General features: G+C 34.4%; 1 protein-coding gene across 1 annotated transcript in view; it reads left to right on the top strand.

The window, feature by feature from the left end:
• Nucleotides 1-13,063, top strand: part of LOC150084421 (phosphatidylserine synthase-like) — a 235,729-nt gene that overhangs the window by 152,238 nt on the left and 70,428 nt on the right. The window contains exon 9 of the mRNA XM_090375214.1: nucleotides 3,315-3,427. Within this exon, the coding sequence (XP_090231340.1) occupies nucleotides 3,315-3,427 (113 nt within the window). The remainder of the gene's footprint in view (nucleotides 1-3,314; nucleotides 3,428-13,063) is intronic.

Consider the following 13,063-nt stretch of genomic DNA (forward strand, 5'->3'; position numbering starts at 1 on the left):
GTTGTAACTTAATTATTAGTCCATAGTTAATTATACTCTTTATTTTTTTATTTATTTTATTTTTTCCTAGTGATTAAGACTTGGGCAGCCTTGGCCACAGGATTGCTGGTATCCACTGGAATTGCACTTCCTCCAATGGGTGCATGATTCACTTACATCTTTGGACCATTAGGACATTAGAAGTCCCACCTCCTCATGGTTTTGGATAGGTGTCAGAAACAGCCCTCATGGTGTTCCCTTTTTTTGACGGCATTCAGGCCAGTCAACACAGAAACATAACACATTACGCATCACAAAAAAATATTCTACTCACATGTTGGTCTCTCTTGGGGTTTTTTTTTTTTTTTTTTTATATACAGAGTTCTTGTAACATCAGAGTTCAATGGTAGAGTTGATGTAGTTCCAAGTACTGCCCCTACAGACATACTTTTCCTTTCTGTACAGCAAGAGACTGATGGGCAATCGATGGGTGGATGCTAAATTTACTGTCCCTTGCTCATATATCTGAATTTGTACAAAAAAAATTATATATTATGACTGATTGTTTGTGACCATGTGGTGGACAGGTGCATCCCCCCCCCCCAGACTGAATGCAGTGGAGGCAACCCACCATGGAGCAAGTCCTGAAATACGGAACTTAGTATACTGGAGGTGATCACTTTAAAATCTCTTCCTTTATCTAAACCTGAAGGTTGCCACTATGTTTCCTGATGATCAAGTGCGAGCTCTAGCATTGATGTAGGCAGCTGAGAGCTTGATGGGTCCTCCAATTTAAGTCCTTCGAGGGCATCTACTCTGTCCTTCAAGCTCTCATAAAGGCCCATAACAATGCTGAGTTGGTGCCTAACTTCTTCATCTGCTTACATGGAATAGATAAAAAACAAATTTATATCACAAAGAGAAAATTTTTAAATTTATAAAATTATTTATTCCCTAAATAAATATTTGTATTATTATGGTATACATGGAAACTTTTAAAGTAGAAAATATCTCAGTAAAAGCTTGTATCCACATATTACTACTTTTTGGTTATATTTATCATAGAGGCCCATCAAACAAAACATTTTACTTGTGTTTGTTAGTTTGTGTGCACTGAGGCAGGGTTTAAGGCTAATGCTAGCCATTATGGATTTTTCAAGTATGTAGCCTAGGGCACTTAAATATTATTTCTCACTACTGCTATATGGTTTTTCTTCACAAGTTAATGTAATCACAATTTATATTACACCATGCAACTTCACAAACCTACATCAACGGGAGAAATGAATATAAATAAGTGACATGATGTGAATAGTAAGAGTCACATGGTATCTGTCTCATGGCCAGAAGTGACAAAGTTGGTAGCCCCACTTAGTAATGTTTTCTTTAACGTTGTTGCATGCAATTAACATATCAATTAGCTCCTTTCATTGACTGGATAGCCTATCCCTAAGTTTTCCAATGATAGTAAACTACAAACAGCTACAAATTCTCGTAAATCAATCACCAGTTCTTTAAATGCTGATCTCCAGTAATTTTCCAAGGGAAGAAGAAGAAAATTAACTTCAGTCCTTCTAAAACCTAGTCCCATTTTATTTCTTGCAAAAATTTCTTCTAAAACTTCTAAAACCTAGTCCCATTTTATTTCTTGCAGCTTCAGCAAAGTTCATATTTCTGGACAAGATATTGCATCTTTATTGGGGATAACTTTGCTTTCTAGCCTTTTGGATTAAATATACCACAAACATTACTTCCTCTGCATTTATAAAACTAAACCAGGTTCTCTTGGCACTGCTTCTCTTCTAAACAGCTTGCTTCTCTTCTAAACAGCTATTGATCAGATCTGTCCTATCATGAAATTTTGTTCATACATCTAGAGTGATGTCCCCAAAATCTTAAACTCAAACTCTATCCAAAAGAGGCATTTAGGTCGATTAATGCTTTCTCATTTACAAAAGCTGCTCTCTATTACACAGACACTCAGTTTCTGCTGTGTGCTTTTTCTGCAGATATTTAATTGGTGCTGTTCTTATTATTACATGGCATGGCATGTGTTTCTTCCAAACTAGCTTTAAATTCACATTAACTAGTTAAAATCCATTTACATGCTGATCAGCTTAACTTACTCAACTAACTTTTCTTTCACCTTATTTAACTGTGCTCTTTGGAATGGCCTTCCTTGCGTATTTCCCGAAAATTACAATTCAGAAGTTCAAGTCCAACTGCACTTCATCCCATTCACTTATGGAATCAGAGTACTATAGACTGTAATGCTTTTCATGTTTGAGGTTATTATTATTAAAATATATATACAGGATGTTTCAAAAACAGCTTTACAACTTTGAAAGAGTATGCATTTGAGGCATCAAATGCACATCAACCTTTATGTTGAGGTGAGTGAGCATCTCAACACCCATTTCCCAAGTCGGTGGATTGGTCGAGAGGTGCCAATAGCATGGCCACCACATTCCCTGGATCTTACATCTATGGATTTTTTCTTATGAGGATTTGTTAAAGGTCTAGTGTACGTACCACCCTTACCTGCAAATGTCACTGAGCTCCAAACTCGAATTACCACCACTGTTACAGAAGTGACGCCAGAGATACTACACTTGCAAGAAATTGACTACATGTGGGATGTCTGCCACATTACAAATGGAAGTCACATTGAACCATAACTATGTGAGGTAAAACTTGGTTTTTTGCTACATTCTGACATTTCAAAATAGTGTACGTCCTCTAAATAAATTTATATAAATTTATATACACCTTTAAAGTCATAAAGCTCTTTCAAAAACAGCTTTACGAGCTATATAACAATAGTAATCATGATTTCAAATCTTGATATCAAGACAGTCTTTTTTGCTCTATGTAATCCTGGCACCAACTGTTTTGCAATCATTAATCGATTTATTTCTTGGAAATAAATAAATAACAAATTATAAATTTGTTATACAATCAGTTTTTGCCATTTAAAAAATATAATAATAAATAAAAAAAAAATTAATCAGACTTCTTACAAAATGAAAATTTCTGAAATTCTCTCTCACAAAGCTGCCCATTAACACTTTGGGCAAGAAGATCACTCAGCTACAGCAGCATGAGGAAGTAATGGTACCAAAAGGCTGTAATATCTGCTGAGTTAAGGTAAATATTATCAGGTAGGCCACTTTTATCACATTGTTAAATGTGATAAAGTGAATTTACAATCCTTGTAATGTATGATTTTGGTTCTTATTGTTATTTGTTATGATTTTTATTAAAGTGTCTTGTTGACTTTTTCTTATTTTTTATTCATTTTTATTTTATTTATTTATTCATTTTTTGTTATATAGATAACAGAATTGAATACCTTCTTCCTGAAGCATATTTTTGAGATTCCTCCAGATCATTCACTGAGTATAGGACGGTTGGGATTGATTGGAGTTATTGTTGCTCCAACATTAAGGTAAACTTCTTTGTGTGTTTAATTTGGATTCTTTCCTTGAAAAAAATATTTCTGCTCTTCCCTCCCCATCTTTTATCTTATGACAGCTTTACTATTTTTATTATATCCTTAACCCAGCAGCAGCACTAGTAATGCCTCTATTTACAATAGATATGATTGCATGGCACCTGGCAGGTATCCAACTTTCTTTTTTGTTTTCTTTTTTTTTGTTTTTTTTTTTTTATTGTTTGAAGTGCACAATGCTTAATCTTTTACTTATGGGTTGCAATACTTTTAATATGATTTTGATAATTTTTTGAAATTTAAAAATTTGAAAATTTAAATGTTTTTTACATACTTATTTTTTAGTGAAACAAAACTTTTAATATTTCTGTTGAAAATGAAAAAAAAAAAATAAATAAATAAATAAACATTACAGTTATAAAATATAAACATAAAACTAATAGTCACTTCCATTTTCCAATTTAGAAAACTATTAAGAGTGTGAAAAAATCAGATCAGTTGTTTTGGAGAGGAACCTGTCAGGTCCTATATGGATGATACCTGGTTAAATTATTCTCTCTCTCTCTCTCTCTCTCTCTCTCTCTCTCTCTCTCTCTCTCTCTCTCTCTCTCTCTCTCCCTCTTGCAGTTGTTTTGGAAGACACAAGTTTACATAAGGTTATTATTTGAGATGTATTGATAAATGAGGTTTGACCCTTGTGCCACTATTTTTGTCTTCTGCCTTTTAAAAACAATTCTAGTTCTTGTCAGATAGTTGTCACTTTTTATTGTCACAGTAAGTTAGATACCGTTTATTTTTGTGTTTGATTATTATATAAAGTGGCTTCTTGTTTTTAATATTATTATAATTATTTATATAAAAATATTTTTATCTCAGTTATATAACTTAGCATAAAGTTGAATTTTTATGTGAATAATGACAATTCAGCTAAAAAATTTAAAGTTTTTGATTATTTCAGTTGAAAATAGAAGTAAATAAAAATGGAAATATAACAGGCATAAAATCCATTTTAAATTTTAAGTATTGCATTCCATTAGTAAAAAGGGCTGGTATTGGTATACCAGCAAGTAAAATTTTAAAAAAATCTAAAACTTTTTTCAGAAATAAGAAAAGAAAATCAGGGTCTGTCAGACATGTTTGCTATGATCGTGGGCACTGCCACTTGACAGGTTAATATTCATATTTCACAATAAGCAGACTTTGTTTTATACCTTAAAGTATGCTCCTTCATCAAAAACATGCAAAAAAATTATTTACTCAACTAAAAAGTGTAATGAAAAATTTAAATTGGAACGTTAGCCTTTTATGTTAACTCCGTTTATAATGTGATTTTCTTTTCATCAGTATTATTATAAGCTTTTCCAATAACTGAAATAAGTCAAAATATTTACATTATTTTGTTTAAATTGTTGCTGCCTTGAGAGTTCTTGTTAACTGATTTTATGCAAATAAAGGGCCGATGATTTTTCCACATTATCAGTTCTTAGAATATAGAATTTTTTATTATTTAAGCTATTTTCTGTTGTGTACAAGTTATTGCAATTTCATCAGATCTATTCGCAGCTGACTACTAAATAGTTATAAGATTGGCATCATTACATATATCTCATATTGTGAATATCTTCACAACGAGTTGCCACAATATTGCACTATCTCCAATAAATAACTCTTCACCATAGGAGAAGACTATTGTTGCTTATTCTTGGCAGATGCCACCACCCAGACGGCACCGTTTCGGAGCTGATTGGCTCCTGTTTGGTGGGTGGGTGGGTAGGCACCCTGGTGTTGTGATGATGGCAAGGCAATTGTGAAAGAGGGATGCTGTGGAATTATACTTCATAATTGCCTTGCTATAATTGTAACATCAGGGAGGAGCCAGTCAGCTCCGAAACAGTGCCGTCTGGGTGGTAGCATCTGCCAAGAATAAGTAACAATATTCTTCTATGGTGAAGAGTTATTTATTGGAGGTAGTGCAATATGGTGGCAACTCATTGTGAAGATATTCACAATATGAGATATACATAATGATGCCAATCTTATAACAATTTAGTAGTCAGCTGCTAACAGATCTGATGCAATTGCACTAACTTGTACTCATGTTAACTCTTTATACAACCTGAGGCTTTTGCCCTAAATTGCAATGCTATTTTCTGTTTTCATAGGATAACTGTTTCAAACTTAAGTTTTCCCCAAAGTCACTAAGTTTATTTCTCTCCCAGTTAATAAAAGTTTTGAACTCAAAGCTCTAGAAGGCCTTAGACCTATACTCCGGGAATGAGTAAAATGGTTGTTATACCAGTAGTTCATAAAATCAGCAAAATAACGAACAAAGTTTGAACATTTAATATAATTTTATTAATTCAATGTAGTATAATCTATTTCAGAGTACATACTACAGTATTAAACAAGAAAATGAAGACGGTAGATTTTGCATTGATTTTACAGTGTAGTAAGATTAATTTGTAAATTATATATGTACAGTAATTACTGTATACAGTAGACATATCTGTACTATCTGCATATATGTACCTATTTATAATATATATATAAATAGGTATAAGGCCTAACCATGAGGTAGGGAAATTGGTTTCAGTCTGAAATCATCTATCAAAATGTGCTGTTTCAGTGACAGAACATCCTTTAAAAGAGAACTATGAAGATGCATCAAAGCAGTTAATTCACTCTTGCATCTAGGCTGTGCTGAAAAAAACTATGTGCTAGTTCTATTCCTTGATGAGTATCGTTCCACAGAACTTACTCATTCACTTTGGTTTGATCCTCTTCATTTGTTCATCTCTGCTTTGGTATAGTCTTTGAAACATTCCCTGTAAATCTAGGTCAGGGTTCTCAATGGGGATCAAAAATTGATTTTTGTGGGGGACAAAAAATCATGGATATTACAATGGTTTGTGGCCCTCCAAAGTTCAACCATACCCGACGACATCTTATTCCTTCATATTTAATTTCTCTCATTGGGTTTTCTTTTCCCCTGAGACAACTGATTTTTAACATATAGGTACAGTATATTATATTAGGAATGAGTGAGAAATTTTGATAAAAGGAAGATAGTGAGCCTGATTTAATTCAACCATCTTTTCTTATCATAGGCATTAAATGCATAGCCGACCGGGCTAGCCGGGTGGGTAAAGTGCCTGCCTGGCAACCCAAAGGTCGCGGGTTTGAATCCCGCCTCGGGCTTGGATGAAAAGTACTGCAAAAACCTTGGGAGGTGCATTATGGCCACAGAAGCCGATGCGCCAACAACTACAAAAAAAAAAAAAAAAATTAAATGCCTAAGTGCTTTCAGAGGTAGTGTCTCTGCAATCCTTGGCATTTCCCTTTCCGACAGCTGTGGCTTTGGCAGCATGGTGGGCATGGTTTATTTATTTATTCTTTTGTTTCGTTGGTCAATATATGAGGCAAGGATGGGATGAGAAAATGCTTCAGTCTATTATTTTTTCTACTTTCTAAGCGACAGTTGATATTGATTTATTGTTTCCTTGTGGAAGCTGTTTATTTTTGATCCACAGTGCTTTTGTGAGTGACATGGGCTATGAGAGTTAAATAAAAATAGTTTATATTTTATTATTTAATTCTTTGTAGTTATTCAACCCATCATCAATCATGTCAAATGCTGAAAAGAAAAAGTGTTAACATTATCTGGATGAATATCTAGCTTATGGTTTTATTCAAAGCCCATTCAACTCAAGGCTGCTCATGTGTCTTATGTGTAATAGTTCTTTTTCAAATAAGGCTGTGAAACCATCAAGACTTTTAGATCACTTAAAAAGGAAACATCCTGATAAAGTTGGTAAACATATTGAGTATTTTAAAATTTTAAAACAGAATTTTGAGAAACAGCGACACTGTTACTTCCTTATTTAAGAAGAACACAAACAAATGATGATGGAATGATTGCAACTTATAAAATTGCAGAAACCATTGCAAAAACTGGTAGTGCTCATACAGTTGCTGAGACTGTTATACAACCTGCATTAGAGACTTTAATTTCAACAGTGATGCATCAAAATCCTTCCAGTATTTTAAAAGCATTGCCATTGAGCAACGATTCAATTTGAAGACGAATCGATGAGATGTCAGTTAACATTGAAGAGCAGCTAATTGACAAACTAAAAACAAGAAAATTTTCTATTCAGATTGATGAATCCACAGTTAATGATAATAAGACCCTTCTAATGGCATTTTTTCATTATTTCGATGATGAGTGTAAATTACAAGAAGAGATGTTGTTTGTAAAATCTATAAAAACTGACTGTACTGGAGCATCCATTTTTGCTGCTGTAAAAACAAATACCATTGGAAAATTTGGTATCCTTTGCCACTGATGGTGCTACCTCCATGGTTGGAAGATATAAAGATTTTATAGCCCACCTAAAGGAAGTATGTCTTGAAGTTCTTGCAGTTCACTACGTTGTGCACGACATCATCTGGTTGCAAAAAATATTAGTCCAGTTCTTTATCAATCACTCATTATAGTTATTAAAACTATCAATAAAATAAAGTCACATAGCAAATATGATTGCCTTTTCTGAAAAATTTTGTGTTGATTAATGAAGAACAGTATGTCAGACTTCTTTTACATACAGAAATCAGATGGCTTTCTAAAGGAAACTGTCTAACAAGATTTGTAAACCTTTTTGGTACGATAAATAGCTTTTTAGAAAGCAAAGGAGAGACAGATTTAGCAAAGGAGATTAGCAAACACAAAAACAACATATACTATACAGCTTGAATTTTTCAAAAACTTAATAAAGTATCACTTCAACTTCAAGGGAAATTAATTACGGGGATAGACTGCAAATGCGTATTAAAGCCTTCACTGATAAACTGGAAATATTTGAAAGCAATTTAATGAGAAAACAATTTCATAGTATGCAAGAGTTAGCTGAAATCAATGAATCTCTCACTGAGAATGATCTCAAGAATTATTCAGAACATTTGTGTTCTTTAAAAGGTGAAACAAAAAATAGATTTTCAGATTTATTTTCTTTTGAAGTGAAGCCATGGATATTAGATCCAATAAGATGCAGGATCTGCTAGTTGAAGAAATTCAAAAACTCATTAAACTAAAATGTAACAAAGAATGCAAATATAAATTTGAAAAGGATGGAAATGGCTGAGTTGTGGGAATCAAAAACAACTAAACTTCTTTATCCAACAATGTGGTCTGAAATGGCCAAAGTACTTCTTTGTTTTCCAACATCTTATATTGTTTAAAGTGGTTTTAGTTCAGCAAATAAAATATTAACAAAGGAAAGAAACAAAAGTGATATATGTTCAAGAGGAGATATTAGAATTAAACTTACTAACATCATACCATACATTAAACTTTTAGCTAAGAACACATCAGACTCGGGGATCCCATTGAATAAAAAGAGCAAACATAAAGTATTTTCTTGTTTAAAATTTCATGGGGGCGATTAGGAAAAAAAATTGTCTAAAAAAGCCCTTTAGGTGGTGAAAAATAAAGGTTGAGAAACAATGATCTAGGTGATGACACACATCCTCAAAAAATTTCTTCACTGTTATTGGACTGTTCTTTGAAATTAATAGAGGAAGAAACACGCAAATCTCCATTCAAGGCGACAAATCGTACATGTTTGGAGTAGTTGATAATCACTTTTTAATCAACCTCATCCCATCCATGCTGAAATACATACAGTAAAACTTAATTAATTTGAAGTTGGCGTTAGCATTAGTAGAGGCATATGATGCAAGAAAGCAAGCTTATATGGCATCTGCCAAAAAAAAAAAAAAAAAAAAAAAAAGTTTTAGAGTCTTAAATATGTCTGTTTTGTTTAAACAGTTTAGAAGTATTTGAGGCTTTTGTTGCACCAGCCAAAAATATAAATAAAAATTAAATTCCTGAGAGAGAGAGAAAACAAGAGTCAGAAGTAGAAGAGATTCACCAAGAAAGAGAAGAATGATGATATCCAGCTCAGAACCCTGGGTGTGCTAAGCCTGTACTCACCAGATGTGAGCCCCTGGGGTTATTAATATGTTTGAATACAGTTGCAAAAGTGGTTGGGGAACTATATATGTTTATTTTTTTCTGTATTTGTATGCATAAATAAGTCACTATTTACAGAAAATATTAACTCTGGAAGCTGTGTGAAATGAAATATTACATTCAACTATTTATAAAAACAAATAACACGTAACAAAAAAAAAAAAAAAAAAAACTGATTTTTCGGGTATATTGGAATGGTTTAGTTCAAATGTGGAGGTTTTTATATCTTTCGTCTTTTAACTTGGCCCCTCAAAGAAGTATTTCAAATGCAGTTTTATGGTTAATCTCTTCCTTAAATGGTGACTTAATTTATGCATGCAACCTAGGTTCCACACAGCCAAAGTAAAATTTTACAACCGTAATCAAATGTATATTTTTAAAGCTCTACCTACCCTTACTGGGACCTTGCTTGTGTTCATCTACTCTCAAGTAACTTCAAACTAGTCAATGGTTTGCTCAAGAACTATGTTACAAAGTTTATGTAATGAGAGGCAAAGCTAGAGGAAAGGAATGTCACTATTTTATTTGAATGAATTTACATATATTAACCAGCAAATAATTTCCAAAAATATGTATAGTTTCTATTTAGAAGATATGTGCAATTATACATGATAAACAACACAGTGCTTATCTTAATGCACAGCTTGTATATATCAAAGCTGCATGACTGTTGTGGTGGCAGAAGTGAAACTTAGCAATCTTTGTTATTACATGTGAGAAATTGAAAAAGATTTTGCATACTTCACTGAATTCCTTAACCTGGTAGTAATGGCTGGTAACTTGACATGTGACTCTTGAAAGTACTAATAACATTTACTTGTTAACTGGAGTTAACTTGTTTACTTGGAGTTACAGGCTGTGAAAAAAACTATAAGTGTTTGCTTTTTATTTACATAATTGTTATTTTATATTGTACTTAAGACGTAGTCTTATAGTTTTAATTATGCTGGTTATTTTATTTTAATTTATATAAACAGTTTTTGTAGATATACGTAATACTTTATAAAACCGTTATTTCGTTCGAATATTGCAGGCATTGTTTTTGTATATAGTGATAGGGAATTCAAATTTTTAATTGAGGTAGCTAGGTAGCTCTAATGTATAATTATAGAAACAGTAATACGCTTCACTGTTTCTATTAGATAGCTTCACTGTTTCTATTAGATAGTAGTATTGACATTTAATTAATTTAATTTATTGATTTTATTAATTTAAAGTATCATGCCCCAAACTAGAGCAGCAAAGCAACGGGCACAAAGTGGCAGGAGTGCTGGGACTCAGGGGAGAACTCAGGGGGGCAATTCTCCAACGCATCACAGCCTAAAAACAGGTGCAACTTGTGAAATGTTTGCCAAAATATCTGGAACGGAACATGATATTGCCATGGGGGATGTCTTTGTGTGTGTGCAATGTAAGGAGTGTAAGGAAATCAGGCGACAACTCAGCGTTGTTATGGGCCTATATGAGAGTTTTAAGGACAGGGTGGATGCCCTCGAAAGATCTAAATTGAGGGGCCCATCGGGCTCTCAGCTGCCCACATCAATGCCAGAGCTTGCACTTGGTCATCACGCAACACAGCGGCAACCCCCAAGGCAGAATGCGCTGGTCCCTCAGGAACTAGTAGTTGTTGGTGACTCTATTGTCAGGGAAACGGGGAACATGCTTTGTAAAAAGGATAGGTGGAACAGGACCAGGGTATGTCTGCCAGGGGCAAAGGTTGATGACGTTGTAGAGCAGATATCATCTTTTAAGGGCACAAAAGGTGATATAGTTGTACACGTTGGCACTAATGATATCAAGAGTAGGAGACCGGCAGAATTGCTTAACAAGTACAGGTCACTGTTGAAAAAAAGCCGTGAAATAGGGTTGAATTTGAAAGTGTCTGCAATTCTGCCCAGACACGATAGGAGGGAGTATATGATGAGAGACTTGTCGATCAATTCGGCCCTGGAAAGATTGTGCAAGGCTCAAGGGATAGAATTTTTTTCAGCCTGGACTGTATTTGTTAACAGGAGAGACTGCTTCTACAGGGATGGGATACACTTAAATAGAAAGGGTGCAAGAATATTTGCTGATGCTATCGAGGCAGTGTTAGGTGGGTCGGAAAACTGATAGCTTGGGGGGATACAAGGACTAATAGTTTAACAGTAGGCGTAGGCAGAGGTGAAGGTGATTCTTGCACAACTTCTATTAGAATAAGTAGCGACCTGGAGCGTGGGGTGTTGGGGGTTTCAGGGACGGGTGGCAGTCATTGTGGAACGGGTGGGTATTGGGATGTGTTAGAGTAACAAAGAATAGGAGTAGAAGCATGTATGCTTGCATGTATACCAATGCTAGAAGTATAGTAAATAAATTTGATGAATTTGAAGTGTTGGTCAAGACATCAAAGGCGGATATTGTTGGGATATCAGAGACATGGTGTCACACTGATATAAGGAGTGCCGAACTGGAATTTGGGGAGTACAATGTGTACAGGAAGGATAGACGGGATAGGAAGGGAGGAGGTGTTATGCTGTTAATTAAGAAAAACATAAAATCAAAAGAAGTGCATCCAGTTGATATAGATGAACAGTGCACTGTTGAGTCAGTTTGGTGTGACATAAGCACTGTGAAAGCAAAAATAAGAGTAGGAGTGTGTTATAGGCCTAATGACTCGAATGAGTACAATGAACAATTGTACAGAGAAATAGAGTGGGCTAGTAAATCGGAATGTCTTAAATGGGGGATTTCAGCTTCCCAGATATTGACTAGAACTTGTGGGTGATATTGATGGGAACTTGTGGATTGGGCACTCACACACTAGTCAGACATTTGTGGATTTATTGGATGATTGTTTTCTGCAGCAGCATGTTCGAGAGGCAACCAGAGAAAGTAATACTCTTGATCTGGTTATCAGCAGTGATCATTCATGTATTAGGAATTTGCAGATAAAAGAACCACTAGGTAGCAGTGATCACAGTGTACTGACATGGGATTTACTTAAAGATTTAATTACCATCAGGGGTAAAGGAAAGGGTTTTTGCTTCCGTAAAGGCGAGTACAGTGGTCTCCGACAGTTTTTAAATTCTGTACAGTGGAATCAACTAATGATGTTACCAACAGTAAATTCCAAGTGGGAAGCATTCAAGGAATTAATCGTGGATGCTACTAAAAGTTTCATACCTATTAAGAAATATTGTTCAAGGTTTAGGCCTAAATGGTTGTCAAATGAACTAATGAGACTCGTAACAGAGAAGAAAAATGCATCGGATGCATACAAATTAACACGTGACACAGAAGCCTATGATAGCTACAAGTTGACCTGTAACCAAGTTACAAAGGAGGTTAGGCAGGCGAAGGCAGATTACGAGAAATCCTTGGCAAAAGATGCTAAGAAAAACAGCAAGGATTTCTTTACTTATATAAACTCTAAAAGGAAGGGGATGAATCTGATTGGTCCACTTGACATCGATGGTTCGACTGTTGATGATCCTGCTCAGATAGCAAACAAACTGAATGAGTATTTTGCATCTACATTCACACGTGAGGAATTATTAAGGTTTGAAAATGGCAGAAGGTTATCAAATTGTAGCAGGATACTTAATGATTTTGTAATAACTGAG

The sequence above is a fragment of the Mastigoproctus giganteus genome, chromosome 6, assembly GCF_048544385.1.
Source record: "Mastigoproctus giganteus isolate SK-2022 chromosome 6, ASM4854438v1, whole genome shotgun sequence".
Taxonomy (NCBI): Eukaryota; Metazoa; Arthropoda; class Arachnida; order Uropygi; family Thelyphonidae; genus Mastigoproctus; species Mastigoproctus giganteus.